At 35.3% G+C, this 20,303-nt stretch overlaps 1 protein-coding gene across 8 annotated transcripts in view; it reads left to right on the top strand.

Annotated features, from left to right (window-relative positions):
• PTPN13 (protein tyrosine phosphatase non-receptor type 13) overlaps positions 1-20,303 on the top strand; it is a 173,121-nt gene that overhangs the window by 45,514 nt on the left and 107,304 nt on the right. For all 8 annotated transcript variants that reach the window (XM_074323879.1, XM_019731272.2, XM_019731270.2 and 5 more), the window contains exons 3-5: positions 9,259-9,437; positions 16,205-16,270; positions 17,000-17,185. In XM_074323879.1, coding sequence (XP_074179980.1) covers positions 9,259-9,437; positions 16,205-16,270; positions 17,000-17,185 — 431 coding nt within the window. The remainder of the gene's footprint in view (positions 1-9,258; positions 9,438-16,204; positions 16,271-16,999; positions 17,186-20,303) is intronic.

Below are 20,303 nucleotides of genomic sequence, written 5' to 3'. Positions count from 1 at the left end.
AGAATGGGAACAGAACAGTGAATGAAAATACAATGGTAGGTAATGTTTTACAATCGCTGAAGTACATAGATTCTCAGATTCTAGAAACTGAAGTCACAAAGTAAATAAAAGTATATCCACACTTAGATTTGTGGGATTAGAAGTACAGAAAAAAAAAAAAAGATTTTTAAAGCAGTCAGAAAAATGATGGATTACTTACCAAGGAAACCCAAGCTAATAGCAGACTTCTTAACAGCAGCAATAGAATCAAAACTTGATAAAATTTCATCTTAAAACCGCTACAAGAATGCTTCATAATTATTTTTAAAAGAAAAAGAAAAATCATCAAAAAATATTGCTCAACCTAGAACAATACTGTCTAGTATAAATATGGGTATCAGATATATAGTTTAAAATTATCTAATAGCCACATTAAAAAGATTTTTTAAAAAAAGATGAAATTAATTTTAACATTAAAAATATTTCAATATGTAATCAATATAAAAAAGTATTAGTAAGGTGTGCACCCTTTTGTACTAAGTCAAAATCTATTTTACAGTAACAGCGCATCTTGATCCAAACTCTAAATTTAATCAAGAAATACTTTGATTTCATAAAATGTACAGATGAAAAAGTAGATTTATGTACTCAAGTTGTTCCAAGCATATTTAAAAGTTTTCCAATAACTGATTAAGTATTCATTTTAAAATTTAAGATAAATTTAAAATTCAGTTCCTCAGTTATATTTAGCCACATGTCAAGTTCTCAAAAGCCACATGTGGTTAATGGCTATGCACTGGAATGTGCAGATAGAATTTGATGTCTTGCTCAATTGTGCAAGAAAAAGGTCAAAACAATAACATTTTCATATGAAAACAGAGTAATCACCATCAAGGAAACCCTCATTGAAGAAATTACTAAGAGATATATTTCAGGGAGAAGGAAATTTAACGCAGAAGGAGGAAGAAAGCTTCAAGAAGGAATGATAAGCAAAAGAATTAATCAACATTGTGGTAAATCTAAACAAGCACGTTAGCTGAATAAAACATTAATAATGATGTCAACTTCAAAATTATAAATAAAATAACATTTAGACTCACGCAAATGATAGGATTTAGAACAGTTTAAGGGTTTGATTTTGTTCATGAGAATGGTAGGGATATTGACTTTAGAGTTAGCATAGTCAAATATTCTTAAAATGGGTAAGAATAATCACAGAACCAAAAGAGGGAAAATGTAAAACTTCCAATCGGGTGGAACCACAGGAAAATAAGTAACTCAATGCGTGAGAAGGAAGACAAAGCACTGAACTTCAAATTTAATTCCTGATTTGTTTTTTTAAGCCTTTATAGGAAATATAGAAAGTTTTTATGGATTAAAAGCTTTTGCGTAAATATTTGTACAGTATATGCAGCTTTTAAAAGACCAAAACCTAACTAGACTATATTACATTCCTAATTATCTACAATCATGATTTTGTTGATTAACAGGGTGCATCAGTTGTCTTTGACACGCTACATCTTGCCCTGCATTCACAAGGCCAGAATTAACTGGTCCTTCAAGTTAAATGTGTTTGAACTGATAAAATTGCCCTATTTGTTCCCTGGAAACAAACTATAAAACATGAAATTAATTTAATATCTAGCATTCTTAAAATGAATAACGTGGGCTGTTTAACAAGTGTATGAAGCACTTAGAGTAAACCTCTCCTGTCCCACCAATACCCAGTCAATACACTGTGTTTTAATTTGAAATTATTTTGGCTCTAGATGTTACAAACAGACCATTTTATAAATTTAAAATCATACATTTAGAAGGGAAAGTTGCTACAGGTCATGCTCCCTAGCTCCATACTTGCTGATACATGTAATTTTACTCACTATATTTATTGTTTTAATTTATGTATTGATAGGGATTTAAAAAAAATACTGAGGTATAATGTATACAGTAAAGAGCTTTATTCTTAATTGTACAGCCCAATGAAGTTTATGAATGTATACACCCACATCCCCACCACCGTCACCACCACTGGGTGCTCGAACATTTCCAGCACCCAGGAAGGCTCCCTCATGCTTCCTTGTAGTCAGTCAATTCTGGGTTACCAACGGCAATCATTATTATGACGTATCACATAGATTAAGTTTTACTTGATTTTAAACATCTTACAGATAGGATCATACAATGTGAACTCTTTTGTGTCTGCTTTCTTTTACTCAACATTCTAAGATTGTTTTTCACATATAACTAAGGTTTTTAAAAAAAAATGCTTTACAATTACTTCACTCTTTTTTCTCAAATATAGAAATTAAGAGGTGGCTTTATGCCTTGAATGATTTAGTAACAAGTTAAGATTTTTACTTTTTTTAATTTTTGTTTTTCAATTACAGTCGACCTTCAGTATTATTTTATGTTAGTTACAGGTGTACAGCATAGTGGTTAGACATTTATATAATTTACAAAGTCATCTCCCAATAAGTCTAGTACCTACCTGGCACCATACATAGTTATTACAATATTACTGACTATATTCTCTATGCTGTACTTTACATCCCCATGACTGTTTTGTAACTACCAATTTGTACTTCTTAATCCCTTCAACTTTTTCACCCAGCCCTCCAATTCCCCTTCTGTCTGGCAACCATCAGTTTGTTCTCTGTATCTGTAACTGTTTCTATTTGTTCATTTATTTTGTTTTTTTTAGATTCCACATATAAGTGACATCATATGGTATTTGTCTTTCTCAGTCAGACTTACTTGACTTAGCATAATACCCTCTAGTTTCACAAACCATGTTGTCGCAAATGGTAAGATTTCATTCTTTTTTCTGGCAGAATAATATTCCATGGTATATAGGTACCACATCTTCTTTAACCAGTCCCCTATCAGTGGACACTCAGGTTGCTTCCGTATCTGGGCTACTGTAAATGGTGTTGCAAGACTTTTACTCTCTTAGGGCGATGTGCATCAGTCATGGTTAACATGTTTACAAGAAATGTGTCCTTAATGTTTCTTTTTGAAAAATGAAATAGTTTACCATTCAAATAAGCCTCATCCCCATTTTTATTCTTTGAGAAGAAAAGTTCTTTACAATGTAAATAGGGGAGTGTTACCTGAAGAGTAGGAGAGAATGCCATTAGTGATCCCCCAATTTTTTTCATATGTAGCTGCAGATGAGGGTTATATGGAATCATGCTGTCAAAAATAAAGCAAGTTCCTTTGTAGAAAACTATATATTTCCTTCTTCCTCTGGAAATTGAAAATATATACTAATTTTTATTGACCTTTTCATACAACTCTCCAAAAATGAAATGAACGCCAATCACCCTTGATATTATTAGTTTTTTACGCTTTGTATAGATTCCAGACCCTTGAAAGTAAAGAGAAGTTGCTGAGGTCATTTTAAATTTTGTGCTCTTTTTTCCCCCTGGCTTTATGCAGATAGCAGAGGTGAAAAATGATCTCTTTTAACTTGAAGCTTTGTCTGTATTGGGGGAAAAAGACCCACAAAAACCTGCTGCTTCATAAAGGGCCTTTACATGAAATTTAATTTTATTGCTAATTACCCCAATTATAGTTTATTTTGTCTGGCAAAATATAATGTGGCAGCTGTGTGACCTAAAGAGGCTGTTAGGAAGTTGTTAGGTGGCAAAAGAGATGCCACTGCTTTAAGAAGCTTAGCACTTGGGTCCAACATTGCTTAGAAAAAATGGTTAAGCTAGCAATAAAACCACGTTTTTAAATAGACTTTACCATTCAAGATTAACATTTTTCCAACGGCTTGAAATAGGTTGGTCAAATAAGATATGACTGTTTGTATTTTAAGAAAGAAACCACCTTCGAGCAAATTTGTCTGTTAAAAGTCTGCATCCTGGGCCGGCCCAGTGGCTCAGGCGGTTAGAGCTCCATGCTCCTAACGCCGAAGGCTGCCGGTTCGATTCCCACATGGGCCAGTGGGCTCTCAACCACGAGGTTGCCAGTTCTATTCCTTGAGTCCCACAAGGGATGGTGGGCAGCACCCCCTGCAACTAAAATTGAACACAGCACCTTGAGCTGAGCTGCTGCTGAGTTCTCGGATGGCTCAGTTGGTTGGAGTGCGTCCTCTCAACCACAAGGTTGCCGGTTCGACTCCCACAAGGGATGGTGGGCTGCGCCCCCTGCAACTAGCAATGGAAACTGGACCTGGAGCTGAGCTGTGCCCTCCACAACTAAGACTGAAAGAACAACTTGAAGCTGAACAGAACCCTCCACAACTAAGATTGAAAAGGACAACAACTTGACTTGGAAAAAAAGGCCTGGAAGTACACACTGTTCCCCAGTAAAGTCCTGTTCCCCTTCCCCAATAAAATCCTTAAAAAAAAAAAAAAAAGTCTGCATCCTAAGACACTACATACATGTGGAATAGTTTTGCTTTCAAAGTTTGGACCTCCCTTGGGGAAATGGAAATTGGTATTAATCCCAGAATCTTTTCTAGATACTGGTCATATGCTTAGTGACATAGTCATATACCACTTAGGGTGGAAGAGATCAAAGATACTCACCCCAAAGCTTCAGGAGATACAATAGGTTTTATAGAAAGAGTCAGAGAAGAAACAAAATGTGTAGGAAGTTCATTTGTAGCTTGCTTTACTTTGGGAGTAAGATAAAAAAGCCAAATAAAGATAAATTTTTTTAGGTGGGTAAGGCAATTTATTTCTAATGCACAGTCGACATCCTGCGTTTGGTGTCATTTATTCAGCTTCCTTCTTATAAATAGAGACGAGCTCTTCAGGTCTCACTACTCGTTTACAATAATTTCTGATAGTCACAAAATGACTTTATTATAATTTAGCTGAAACAAATAAATATCGTCATTTGATAATTTGTGTCGTACCTAAAGATAATGACTAGCTACGCTAAAAAACCTACTTCGTATGTGTAGTTAGTTACTCAATAAGTACACATTAATTGGCTTGATTAGAAAATTTTTACCCAATTTTTCTAACTAGGAATCCGTGCTAACTAGGAATACTACTTAATAAATAGAACACTTATAGAAGATATATTACCCAAGGAATTAAAGAAGAAAAATTACTGCTATTTCAGGATATTTTGTACATTAAATCATCTGTATTTATAATATGACTTCTAGGTAAGAGATGCTTTCCCAAAAAAAAAAATTCCTGGAGATTTAAAATAGAGTAGTTTGAGAATTTGATCTAACATTCTGAAACTTACAGTGTTTGTTATGTATTGTATGCTCCTTGTCTTCTATTGAGGGATAAAAGTTAAGTAAGTGACTGAGGATGAACTTAAGCAGTGACCTTTATTTGGTGTATTTTGTACATCTGGTATCTTTAGAGAAAAGTGTTATTAAATAGTAATAGCTATCACTTTTGTATGGCACTTACAGTGTGCCAGGAACTATTCTAAGTGATTTTTCCATTAATCCTTACAACAATCTTAGGTATGGTGTAAGAACTATTTTTACAGAAGAGTAAATTGAGGCACAGAGAAGCTAACTTACTTAAGATTGTAGTATACGTTATAAATGTCAAACCTAGGAATTCGAATGCAGGGACTCTGGGTTCAGTCTGTACTTCTAACCGTTGTACGATACTGCCTCTCTTAATTAAATGAGACTACATACTAAATTAATGAAGTCAGATATTAAAAGGAATGAAGTGAAGCTGACAGTTTAATAATCTTTCCAAATCTCTAAATCAGAGTTTAGAGATCTGTATGATTAGCAAGGTCTGGGACCTACTACACCAGAACATAAGTTCTTGAGGACCAGAGGCTTGTAGGAGTTTATGAAATGCTGTTGAATGATTGGCTATATCAAGAAAATTTACATGATGTAAAATGTCTTTGAAGAGACTATCATTATCAGTTTACATTATATGGATGTCTTAATTCCAACCCTCGACACAATTTTATTGTCAAAAAGGGATTGCTATTCTGTTTCATATTAGAAAAAGTAAAGTTTTTAAAAGTAGTAACAAAATTTAGGAGGCATTAATAAAATTTTAATTGGGAATCAATCTGTAGCATGTACTGTCATTTCCAGTGAGCCTTAAATAATTTATCACAAAGCTTTACTATCAAGAAAATGTTAAAATACAGGGGAAATATTCTCAACCACTTATTTTTTTGTACATTGTTATATCAGATAATTGATTTAACAATGTACATATTTTTATGCACATATGAACTGAATTTTTGAGAGACTTCTGTGTTATATTGTAACTTCATCAAATCCTTTGGAGTTTGGAACGGTTGCCTCTGGGTAGATTTTTGCAAAGAACGCTAATAACACAAATAAAATGGGAAGACTACCATTTCCCTATATGTGCCTAAATAGGCAAAGGAAGTTTTCAGGTCAAAATGGGGTCGTTGTTCTAAGTCTTTAGATGATTTCCTGATACTTTGGATTAGTGTTCCTTTATCATATTTGTTACCCAGTTCTGATCATTTCCCTAATTTTTATACCATGACTGGAAGGCCAGAAAATGAAATGAAGGGGACAATTTAAAGGAAATGGCAAGATCTCTCAGGGAAAAAAAGTGTGGAGATAGGTTTTAGTTTAAGGGAAAATTGTAAAGAAGCTCTAAGATGTTTCTTTGCATATCAAATTTCTGTTTATTTCTAACTGCCACTAGCTGTTTGAAATTCAGTTTAAGCAACTTTTTCTGTGGAATGTTGGTAAAGTCTAAAAATAGAATTATTTGACTACTATAATCAGTTCACATCAGATTTACTCTCATAATAGCATTCTTGAGGATAATCATCACACAACTAAAACATTATGCGACATAAAATTACAAGCTTCTGGAGTTCCATTTTTAAATATTCTTTTGTTAGTATTCTTTGAAGGATTTTGAATACATTTGCTTTAAATTCCTTTTAGTTAGATGATGAGATTGAATTAGACTGATTCTAGCCATGATTCTACATTTCCTCACTTGTATGTTTGCATAGCACTTTACAATTATTTAAAAGTATATTTTGTGGTTTGACTGTTTTCTAAAGAATCTAGTACTTAAGTGTCGTGTGTGTTTGGGGAATTTGACAGCAATGTAGTTTGTTGTCACAGCTGCTTTAGCTTTATTACAAGACATTTAAAAATCACACTTGAAAACAATGAAAATAATTTGCGTCTTTTCTGTGGGGAGTGTGTGTGTGTGTGTGAGTGTGTGTGTGTGTGTGTGTGTGTGTGTTTCAACAAGCATATGACCCACGTTAATAATTCTGTTTTCAATAAGCATATGGCCCACCTTAGTAATTCTGTTTCTTACTGTCCTCCACCATTCCTCTGTCCAAAATTTCTGCTGTTTCATGTACAAATTTAATAATTTCCTGTCCACATGCTCTTGCTTTGGCTGTTTGTTTTTTTTTGGAATCTCCCCTTTAAAACCCTGGTCAAATCTTACTCATCTAAAGGGCCACATATGAAAAAAGAAATTAATTCTCTTCTCTGTAGGTGAATTCCTTTTCTGTCTTCTGAATCCCTTTTGTATTCTCTGTTACTCTGTTGGATACCTATACTTTCTATCTTGTATTTATTTTTGTGTACAATTTATTTATGTATACATTTTATCTCCCCAATAGTACTATAGACTATGAGCAAATGACCTGTAATGTTGGGAAGATTATCTCTGCATATGTATAGAGCTTAGATTGTGGTGTACTGTGAGATGTGCAGTAAAGACAAACACAAACGCAAACCTGTTATATAAAGCAAAAGTTAAAAAGTACAGTTGTAGTTTTGCTGACTTTGGTTGTTCTGGTAAGTAAGCGAATAAATCTCTTAGTAATTTCAGAGTGATAAGCAATTAGGGATTGCTTTCACCTGCAACAGTCTCTGCTCCATTGAAACATATTTTGCCATAAGAATTGTGAGTCATGTTTTTAGCAGCCTGATGTGTGGATAAGTTGTATTGTGAAAACCACTGGTCTGTAACTCAGCTTCAGTGCAACATCCGATATGCTGACTGATTAAAAGATGCATTTAAACACTTTTTTCTTAGACACAGTTATATTAAAGACATGTTTCAGATTCATAAAAATGCAGGAGAACATATAGTTGATTTTTTAGTCTTCAAAGGAGGAATGAATGTTAACAATTTACTTTTTATTAATAGAAATCAAATTCTGATGATCAGAATCTTGGTCTTAGGTAGAGGTTAATAAGTCAGAAAGGATGGATGAATTGGTTCTAATAAAAGTAGTTTTCAGAAACACATAAATACTGTGTTTGATAAACTGTTTTATAGACTTTTGTTAATTTCTTAGGATTTGACTTAGAGAGATATCAGTATAACCCATTCAGATTGAATAATAATGGCCTTGGCAGTCACAGGCCTTTTTTGACTCTTCTATAGCAGTTTCCAGAGTCTATAATCCAATTCACTTAGCATTTACCTTAAAACCTATATTAACTTCTTTTTGAAATTGGGGGGGACAAAATAAAGTTCCCTCTAATAAGTCTGTTTTGTTGAGTGTAATGTATATAGCTTTACTTTGGGAAGGAGAACTGCTGAGATCTTAGGGAATTTTTTTAATATTCTTAATTAAATGTGAGTTCTTCAGCACCCATACAGGCAAACAGAATAAAATCAGAGACCTCAATGATCTCATCTGATAACATAGAATCTGCCTGAATTTCTAGTGAAATAATGAGCGTATGCAAACAAGACAAATCCAAGTTCAGACAAATATACCTTTGACACACACACAAAAATGGCTTTCACGGTAGTTGGAAATTTTACTAATTCCAAATCTGATGAATTATCAAACGGAATTATTTTCTATCAGTTTCAGAGCACTATAGTCTAAATCAGGGAATCTTCACCTGGAGTTCATAAACGGGCTATGAAAAGATACACAATCGCCTTTTGTATACAGAGTTTTGTTTCTATAGGCAGTTTTATTGAAAGAAAGATCATAGCTTTCACCAGATTCTCCAAGGAATCCATGAGTCCCCCAGTAGTTTAAGAACTACTGATCTGTGTGTGTGTGTGTGTGTGTGTGTGTGTGTGTGTGTGTGTTTCACTACAGTTTCTAAGATCTACCATCTAGGTTTTGAAAGATGAAGCCAAATGAAGGCATTGTTGTTAATAATGCTAACAGTCGTAGATGTATGAAACCGTCTGTCGTAGCATGTTGATTTAATGTATGTAACTGCACACTCACCACAGGTATGAATGGGCTTGGATATTCCTTTAAATCCAGTTCCTCAGATTATAATTCTAAGCAGTTCTCTTTCCTTTTTCCTTTTTATTCTGTGCGGTTACAAACCAGTGAGCATCGCTGATCCTGCTGCCCTGGGCTTCATCATTTCTCCGTGGTCTCTGCTGTTGCTGCCATCTGGTAGTGTGTCATTTACAGATGAAAATATTTCCAATCAGGATCTTCGAGCATTTACTGCACCAGAGGTTCTTCAAAGTCAATCACTCACTTCCCTCTCAGATGTTGAAAAGGTAACTGTTCCGTCTTTTTTGCTTGAAAAAAATGCATTGAATTTAAAATGATTGTTCATATTTATGTTATTTAATAATTCAAAGTCTTATAAAAATGTATGGATCTAAGAAAAGATATGAAAAAATGTAAGCCATTATTAATTGATGCTTACAAATACTTACTAAATGCCTGCTGTGTATAAAGCATTGTGCTCATAAGGAAGATACAAAAATAACTAGAAAATTGATCCTGGTCAGCATGTATATGACAATCTTTAGTATATGACAGAAAGAAGTCAATACTATATACAGAGGTATAAAATATTTGGGGAGTCTAGAAGAGGAACATTTAATTTTAGTGTGGAACAATATTACAGAGAAGGTAGCATTTATGTTGAGCGTTGTAAAATGAGTAGAATTTCGCAAAGTAGAAATGAGCATTTCACACAGGGTTATTAGTATGTGGAATGGTAGGTAAGAAATTGTCCACTATGATGGGTGAATGTTTGGCTAGACCAACGAGGCTAGAGCATTAGCTACCTGGAAACCGGTGGTTAGGGAAAGAAAAGGAAACTACAGTTCATGCTGAAGAAGATTTTGAATGCCAGAACGTGAGACTCTATTGTCAGGCAGTGGGGATCTGTCATGTTTTTAAGAGAATGATACAATGAGATTTGTGATTTCAGACCGTAACTTTGGCAAAAGCGGATAACTAGGTGAGATGAAAGATGGTGTAGGAATATAACTGGAGAGCTTAATAATTTAGGAAAAATAACTGAATACAGTATACAGTGAAAGCAAAGCTGACAGAGTTTGACAATTCATTTGAAGGAACAATGAAGAAGGAAAAGTTTATGACAGAAATATTTAGTCTGAGGATGGTGATGCCATTGACATCAGAAGATCTAATCTCATTGTCAAGCCTATGAAAAAAAATTGGAACAAATGTGTATTGTGTATGTAGCAGGCTGTGATAGCTTATATATAGAACTTTGGAGAATTCAGTATTGGCGATGAATATCATTTCCTATATAACATTCCACAGAATTATGAAAATTAACCTAATAATTTCCTAAGAGTAAAGTTGTTAAATCAAAAAGTATGTGGACCTTAAATTTTGCTATACATTGAATAATTGCCATCTAAAGGAATTGTACTAATTTATCCTTCACTGACAGTAACAATGTTTCCCCCTTCAGAAAGGGACAGAGAAAGAAGGGGGTGGGGGGAGTAGGGGTTGAGAGAGAGAGACACAGAGAGAGAGAGAGAGAAAATGAATGAATGAATGAATGAGTGTGTGTGTGTGTGTGTGTGTGTGTGTGTTGATTAAGCTACAGGAAGGTACCTTGATATGAGCCATTGGTGTGTATCTGAAAAAAGACTGACAAGAATTGGTAGAGAATCCAGGTTTAAGTTTACATTTTATATTCCATGAGCTGCTTAAGAATGTTGGGAGGCACAAACAACCATGAAAGGAGATAAATGCTATGAGGTAGAGGTAATGCTTAAGTCATTAGCCCTAAGAAGTTTCCCATGAGGTATTTGAAAAGGACTTAGTGTGCCACAGAGTGTATATATACAATGTTGGTCATTGTTTTATATAAATATATCATGAAGATATTCAAAGGCACTGGTAGTGTTTTATTAAGCTGGATAGTTTATACATAGTTATTCATTTTTATTGTTTAAACAGTATGCCTTTATTCTGTACATTGTGTATTATTCATTTAATAATGAACTTTTAAAAGATAGAGGGTAATTAATTAAAACATTGGAAATAAGTATGTCGTATGTGCAAATTATTTAACCCTTGAGAATTCTGGATCTTAACTGAGCTTCTTTGGGTGTCGACAAACCGATGAAATGGCATACTACGTTTTGTGTGTCTGAGGACTTTTGGGGCAGGGTGTCTATAACTTTATCCATCTCATGTGGGTCTGGTGACTTCAGAAAAATTAAGAAGTACTGCAATAGACTAAAGCCATGAATGTTTTAATTTTAAAAAGTTCTACTGAATTATAGGAGAGTTTTCTCTAATTATGAAAAAATTTGCACAGGAGTTTGTGAATTCTTTCTACAAGACATTTAAAATCCACAATGAAAAGGAAAAAACCACTTAGTGGAAATCTCAGGTGCACAAGTGCTTTTCTGATTTGCTGAGGGCTTTCCCAGTTTGCCCTGAGGTGTCAAGATACCCAAACAAATAAACCCTCTGTTTAAGAACAACTGTTATGTCACATGTTTGGGAAAGTGATTGAAGTCTCTCTATTACTGTGGATGGGATGGGTGTGGATTGTTGCCATTACTGTTCTAAAGTTGATTTCTTTTAGAATAATGGGGACTTCTAGCTTACCCTAAAAGTCCGGTGCAATTCTAAATACAAAGAATACGAAAGGCAAGTTTTTTGATCCCATTACTGTTTGCAATGTAAACATAAAGCAAAGGTCAAAGGAATAGCCATATATTCTAACATTCTGATTTTAATGTGGGATGGATCTTTTGAAAAAGAAGATGGTAACTGCATCTCATGACTTTCATGAGTTAAGGATATGCCATTAACCAGCGCCCAGTAAATGGTTGCTATTGATGGTATATAAAACTTAAAAAAATAAATAAAAAAATAAAAAAACTCAATGCCTGCCTAGCCCAGTATTGTAAGTAATAAACAAACAAATAATAGTTGAGTGCTTAGTAAGATCTTGACCATGAAATTGTTCCCTTCAGTCAGTGAAACTTGTTTTATAAACTGTATACACATCATTACATAGAAAAATTTACCTTCTACCTGCTATATAAATAAGCTCTTTCATTTACCTGCCTTATAATTTTTACTTTTCAAGATAATATGCCTCTTTAAATAATTAGACAAGTTAATGTAGGTCACACTAAGCTTTTTAATCCTCTGGCTTTTTCCTTTTACTGAGTAATCATCTACTTCCTCCTTGCTTGTCACATGGTGTGCTTATTTGACAATTATTTTGAAGTCACTGATGGGATTGGAACCTGAATCAAATTCTTGTGATTTCTCTTCAAGAATATTGGTATGGGGCCGGCCTGGTGGCTCAGGAGGTTAGAGCTCCGTGCTCCTAACTCAGAAGGCTACCGGTTTGATTCCCACATGGGCCAGTGGGCTCTCAACCACAAGGTTGCCGGTTCAATTCCTCGAGTCCCGCAAAGGATGGTGGGCAGCGCCCCCTGCAACTAAGGTTGAACACAGCACCTTGAGCTGAGCTGCCACTGAGCTCCCGGATGGCTCAGTTGGTTGGAGAGCATCCTGACCTCAACCACAAGGTTGCTGGTTCGACTCATGCAAGGGACGGTGGGCTGCGCCCCCTGCAACTAGCAATGGCAACTGGACCTGAAGCTGAGCTGCGCCCTCCACAACTAAGACTGAAAGGACAACAACTTGAAGCTGAACAGCACCGTCCACAACTAAGATTAAAAGGACAACAACTTGACTTGGAAAAAAGTCCTGGAAGTACACACTGTTCCCCAATAAAGTCCTGTTCCCCTTCCCCAATAAAATCTTTAAAATAAAAAGAACATTGATATGCACCAGGAATTTATACTATATTCCTGATAAACTAAAGGAATATTGGTTAAAGTGTCCATTGCCACTAACTCACAGTCTAAATATCAAGAAGTATGGCTCCTACCATCTCTGTGCTTCTTGAAAATCGAGGGTCATCTTTAGAAGCACATACTAGTACATCTACTTCTCCGACCTTAGCAGAAGCTTCAACTGAACTTGTCAGAAAAAGACCAAATACCCTTAACCACACTGTACTATACTTACTCTTTGTTAAATCTTATTAGTCCATCCTTTCTCCCCTCCTTCCCATTCGTTCATTCACTCCTCAGTAAATTTGACAAGTATGGTTGTTATATGCTGGCACTCTGTGAGTCACTGAAGAAGAAACTCCAGGACTATCCAGTGCTTGAGTCCAACATGTAGTTACATAATTAAATTGAGAATTTTAAATGCTGGGGTCATGGAGATGTCACCTCACACCTATTAAGATGGCCACTGTCAAAAGAACAGAAAATAATAAATATTGACACAGCAGCAGAGAAATTGGAACCTTTGTACACTGTTGGTAAAAATGTACAATTCTGCAGCCATTATGGAAAACAGCATGGAGGTTCCTCAAAAAGTCAAAAATAGAATTACTGTGTGACTCAGCAATCTCACTTCTGGGTGTGTATCCAAAGAATTCAAAGCAGGTTCTCAAAAGAGATATTTGCATACAAGTATCTCAAAGAGAGCATGGCCCCATAATTCTCAATAGCCAAGATGTGGAAGCAACCCGAATGTCCATCAGTGGATGAATGGAAAAGAGACTATGGTGTATGCATACAATGGAATATTACACAGACTTTAAAAAAGAAGGAAATCTTGTCACATGCTACAACATGGATGACTCTTAAGAACATTATGCTAGGCAAATAAGCCAATCGCAAAGGGTACTGCATGGTTATACTCATATGAAGTATCTAAAGTAGTCAAATCATAGAAACAGAAAATTATAAAGGTAGTTACCCAAGGCTGGTGACAGGGTGAAGGAGTTAGTGTTTAATAGGTATAGAGTTTCAGTTCTTCAAAATGACAAAGTTCTAGAGATCTGGTACACAACAATGTGAATATACTCAACACTACTGAATTGTATACTTAAAAATGGTTAAGATGGTAAAATTGAATGTCATGTTTTTTACCACAATAAAAAGGAAATCAAATGGCTTTTTTGGAAACAATCTAACTGTCCAATGGATGACTGGATAAAGAAAAAACTACACACACACACACACACACACACACACACACAGAGGAATATTTAGTCAAGATATGGAAACAACATAGATATCCATTGATGAATTAGTACATAAAGAAAATGTGGTGTATGTATAATGGAATATTAATATTATTTAACCATGAAAAGAATGAAATCTTGCTATTTGTGACATGAATGGAACTTGAATGGAACATGAATGGAACATAACGATGCTAAGTGAAATAAGTCAGACAGAGAAAGACAAAAACCATATGATCTCACTTATATGTGGGGTCTAAAAAACAAAACAGCACTCACCTCTATAAGAAACCATCCAGGCCTGCTATATTACTGTACTAATAGAGGTCTTTGTTTGTTAGTTGGACTATGTGAGCCATTGTAGTCTTTTTTTCTTATTAAATAAAAAGCAAAGGACAACATGAAGACCAAATACTTGCCTGTTGTTGAATAATCCTTCCTTACATGACCTTCCTACTTTCTACACAATGTCTATATATGCAGACTATGACCCATCAGTGCCATTTATCAACCAGTGCTGTCAGTGTTACTGCATTAAGTTAATTACAGTCTGCTATCATTGCTCTTCTATATGCCTGTGTCTTTTCAGGCTGCACCAACAGTAGAAACTCTTAGCTTATGAATAACATATGTGGAAATATGACCCACTTTTACTCTATAGGTTGTTTTGGAATAAATGACAAAGGAAGCATTTTTCTTGGTATTCTGTAAAACAACGTTTCTCTATAACTAGGTACCAGACGGTATTATATAAGCCCTGAATCTCTTAATAACGGGGGGGGAGGAATGGAAAATGATTTCTTAAAAGATTCACTGTCCTCATTTTCAGCTGATAATCTTGCTTCCTGTTTCACAGGGAAAAAAGTAGAAGCAATCAGGTCAGATATTTTTTCCCAGGGTCACGGTGCCAGATTACCCGCGATAAATCCCCGTCTTCTCTTTCTGCTTCCTACAGACGAACTGTCTGTGCTCCTGTAAAGCTCAGTCCTCCGTTTGTACATCAGCATCTACTTTCTCCTACCTACCAACAGTGTTCTCCCAACAATCTCCACTCTCTCCTGCAGCTCTAGTTTTCCCTGTTGGGTTAGTTCTACTAGCATAAACATTGGCTGTTATTTTTACAGTTTTTAAGCAGCAAACAACACAGAAAAGTCTTTTTTGACCCAGCTTCATTCTCCATCTACCACCCCAGGCATTCACATAGTAAAACAAAACATGCTACTCAAAGCTGCAATGAGATTTATTTCTCCCATTCCAGATTGTCAGATATTTGTAACACATTCTGTGGACAAGGTGTGTGAAAAACATCTGTGTTGCTGGTAGAAACTCAAAATAATACAACTTCTATGTAGGGGAATCTGACAATATGTATCAAGACTACAGATGATTTACCCTTTATCCATAATCTCAGAGAATCACTTCAAGAGAAATACCTGTATGTGCAAAACGAGGTATCACAAGACTGTTTGCTGAAACATTATTTATAATAGCAAAAGTTTGGGGAAATCCTACTTGCCCATTAATAACAGATTGGCTAAATAAACTACTACAGCCAGAAAAACGGAGTTCTATGCACTACTAAAAAAGGATAAGATCTCTAAGCATTGATATGGAAAGATCTCTCTTGTTAAATTAAAAATGCAAATAAGTTTTAAAGTTTCTAACTTTTTGTAAAAGATGAAAAGGATAGATATTCATATTTGCTTGAGCTTCCATAAAGAAATTTTAAATAAGAACTAATAAAAATAGTTGCTCATAGAGAGTGGGCTGGGAAATTGGGAGATAAAAAGATCTGTTCTAATAATTTCTAGCCTTATTTTCCCTTTTACGTTCTCACTTTTATGAAAAATACGAAATAATGATTTTTGCAAATCGTGTTAATACTTTCTTTAGAACCAAAGAGCATGACTAAATAGTACTTGCAAAATTGTTTTATTTTGTTTTACCATCAAATGACTTTTTAAAAAATTCTATTTCTAGATCCATATTTATTCTCTTGGAATGACATTGTACTGGGGAGCTGATCATGAAGTACCTCAGAGCCAAGTAAGTCCAGTTGTCACATTTGTACAACTTTACACTTTTTAAAAACCTCTTCCACATACCGGCATTTCTGTGCCATTTGTTCACATTAATTCACTCTCAGAGTGAAATAACAGAGTACTAACGAAATTTTTTTCTTAGAATAATAACAGTCGCTACCCAGGTTTCACCAATTTAGTCTGTGAGATGTAGCAGCCTCTTACAAAATTATAGCAAGAGAAATGGGAATGTACTTATTTCTTCTAATTTAATGACTGATGAAACAGGATTGTAAATGTCTTTGGTGATTCATTCTTGTACTGAAAGTGATAACCGTTTTTGATGCAAAAACTGGGGGAAATACCAGCTCTCACTATGTCTGGAAATTGTTTATTCTCCCCAAATGGTATATATATATATATAGAAACTGCTTATCAAAATATTAGAATAAGCAATGAATTCCATTTCATTATCATACAGAAAAACCCAGAGTTTTTCTATAATACTCTTTATCTAAGGAGATGTATATTAACCGTCTTCTGCATACATACATATATATATATATATGTATATATATATATATAATAAAAAGGCAAAATGCAGTAAAATATATATATACTACTAGAGAAGGAATTAGTTTCCTTCAAGTATTTGAAGTGTGTTTGGTGTGGTCCCCGTGACTTGCAGAATGACTTACCTCATGGGAAAATTTACCCACACTATCAACATGGCTTCTCCTTTACTTATACTCAGCCTATCAAGCTGGGAGATCATCTCAACAGCATACTGCTCGGAATGTGTGAGGACGTTATTTACGCCCGGGTTTCTGTTCGGACTGTCTTGGATGCTTGCAGTGCCCACATCAGGAACAGCAACTGTGCACCTTCGTTTTCCTACGTGAAACAGTTGGTAAAACTGGTTCTGGGAAATCTTTCTGGGGTAAGCTACAGTTCCAATTGGTACATATAGTCATATTTTTCAATTTAGTAGCATATCGCAAAATTTCCTTTAAAGAAAATATACAGGTAGCATGTTCTCAGTGAAAACTGGGAACAGGAGATTGAATTCCTTGTTCTAATGCTAATTGTTTATTTGAAAAAATACTTAAAATTTACAAGCCCAATGCAGTAACTTAGTCTCCCAGATTTTGTAAGACTTAGTCTTTTTTCAGACCTTTATTCCAGCAAGTGTCACAGGATCACAGCATATTTGAAGTGAAAATATCTGCCCTTGCCTAATGGTTCTATTGTTTGTGAAAAATGCATTGACAATGCAAAAGGAATTTTAGAATTATTAAATGTTCTTTCTGCTGCTTTTTATTTCTTTCTTGGCCTCTTATTTGTCTGAGCCCCTTAGGTGTTCCCCAAACCCTTCCCACCCTCTCTGGACACTGGCACCTGGTGTATATGGGGGGGCAAGGGGGGTCCCTGTATGTATGTATCACTACCATATTGCCTCAAACCCGGACTCTTCAACTTTCTCACTTGTCTTGGATATGAAGAATCCCAAGAATGGCAAACTCTGTATCTAATAGTCCCACCTCTGCATTTCTTAACCTATATTCTGCCCTATTTGCCCAACTTTGGATACACCTTGAGGTTGGATATCTGACCTAGACCTAAACTTTGTTCTTACCCTTTACGGTTATGTTCCCTTAGTAGTGGTCACTCTCCTTTGTGTGGGCTACAAATTTACCCCGTCACACAATGCTCTTGCTGGCTTCTTCATCCCTAGAGTTTGACTTCTGCCATCTTAACCAGGATGCCATATGGCTGTCAGGGGTATGTCCAAATTCCATACACTTTATAGAAACAGGCTCAGAGATTCTTCTATGCAAATGGTTTGTAAACTGTACCCCATGGAGCCTTTGCAATTTTGTAGTGAGGGGAATGCAGGTAGTAGAGGCTGAGTGAATGGGGTTCTTGGCTGCTTATTCTCCCTCCTAACTAGAGCTGCTCTGCTCTTCTTTGATTTATTTGTTTATATTCCTGCATATGACTTTTTTTTTTGTGTGGAAAATGGTAAAGCCACTAAAAATCTATGAAAGCCCTCTATCCAAACCAAACTTTCCTACATATATTCAAATACATTTTTATTTTTGAAAAAATCCCTTCTATGATTAAATAAGCTTGAGGAAAAACTATTTAAGGGAAATTAAGTATATTTTCGATGCAGAACTTCTCAGAGCCTTATTACACTTGACTATATATATTACTATAACCTTCAAGAGAGAGAGGCATGAAATAGGTGAAATATTTCCCAAACTTATTTGGGTCTTTTTTCACAGATCTTCTCATAATACTAATGTTATATAAAATTCCCTTTGAAAAATGTTGATCTATACTAATGCCTTCACTTTATAAATAAGACACCTGAGACTCAGGCAGCTTATGAGATTTATGTTTTCTATTAATCCAGGGATCTTTCTATCATACCACACCCCCTCTAAGACTTTTGTCCTGTTTGCTAATTTTACTCAGGTAGTAAAATTGCTGGAAATATTTTCTGTCTTTCCATGAAGAAATATTTCTCCGTGAAATTCTATTATCCATCCAATAATTGTAAATATTAGATAAAAGATCTCTATCTCTTTTAGTATTTACTTCAGTTTATTGCAGTAGCTATACATTGCTCATCAACATATGAAACCTGTGCTAGATACTGTAGGAGATAAAAATTTGAATAAAATATGCTGTACGTTCTAAGAGCTCTTATTTGAAGTGTTCTACAACCCTTTGCTTAATTATAAAATGTAAAGGTATAAAAAATAACTTAGTAAAATTTTCAAATCTATGAGAGTTTGAGGGGAAAGGATACAGTTATGACCACATTGAAAAATAGCTCGTTTTGCAAATTATAGATGTTTAATTACTATGCTATACACCTCAAAGTAGTACAAAATAATATTGAATGTCAACTGTAATTGAAAAAAAATACTCCACATTATAAGCATTTTAGACTCTCTAGCACACAAGTCTCACTAATTTCCTGGCTCTGTTAATGTTTTAAGTATTTACCACTTCCTTCATAGATCAGAGTATTTGATATTTGTGAGTGGTGGATAACTTTTATCTCACCTACCAGAAATGGAATCCTAGAACTTATAAGGAGGAAGGAAAAGAACATTAGGTCCCTTCATATACATAAGAAAGTTAGGAGGAAGTATTAAAATGTGAAAAGGAAATAAATTTTACAGACTAGCACATCGTGAGTGGGTAGGAAGAAGACAAAGAGACACTGATTAGGCCAAAGCTAATTGACTAAACCACCTCCCCCTCTGTTCTAAACAGCCATCCTTTGGACTCCACCAGTTGTGGCCTAACTGGCTCCCCAACTCTACCCTTCCTCTCCCCATCTAGTCCCCACACCACAGCCAGAATGACCCTTTAAAGTAAAAATCTGATGATGCTACTGCCCCATTTTCTCTCCTCCCTGACTTTTCCTGTTAATAACTTGAATTTTTGTGTCCTCCCAAAATTCATGTCGAAGCTCTAACTCCCAGTGTGATGATATTTGAAGACAGGGCCTTGGGGATGTGACTAGGGTTGGATGAGATCATGAGGATGAAGCCGTTCTGATGGGAATTAGTGCCCTTATAAGAGGAGACACTAGAGAGCGCGCCCAAGCATGCAGTCTCATTCTCCTTTTCCCTCCCATGTCTGCCATGTGAAGTACAGCATAAGGAATATTGTCAGTAATCACTGTATGGTGCCAGGTGGGCACAAGACTTATTGGGGGATCACTTTGTAAGTTGTAGAAATGTCTAACCACTATGCTGTACACTTGAAACTAATATAATACTGAATATCAACTGTAATTGGGAAAAAAAATTTTAATAAAAAGAAATATTAATCTTTGAAAAGAAAAATAGCACTTTGAACTAGATCCTAAGAACTAGACAGAAAGAGGCAGAAGGAAGTGAACTTGAATAAATGCTGTGAAACGGGAAAGAGCAGGTGTGTTTAAGGAACAATAAGTCTGGTATGGGACGTGTTGTGGGGTTGTTTAATGAGAGAGAATAGAGGGGTCAACTGCAATCAGTATATAGACAGCCTGC

Source organism: Rhinolophus sinicus, linkage group LG02 (genome assembly GCF_036562045.2).
Source record: "Rhinolophus sinicus isolate RSC01 linkage group LG02, ASM3656204v1, whole genome shotgun sequence".
In the NCBI taxonomy this organism is placed as follows: Eukaryota; Metazoa; Chordata; class Mammalia; order Chiroptera; family Rhinolophidae; genus Rhinolophus; species Rhinolophus sinicus.
This window is presented reverse-complemented; position numbering and strand designations above follow the sequence as displayed.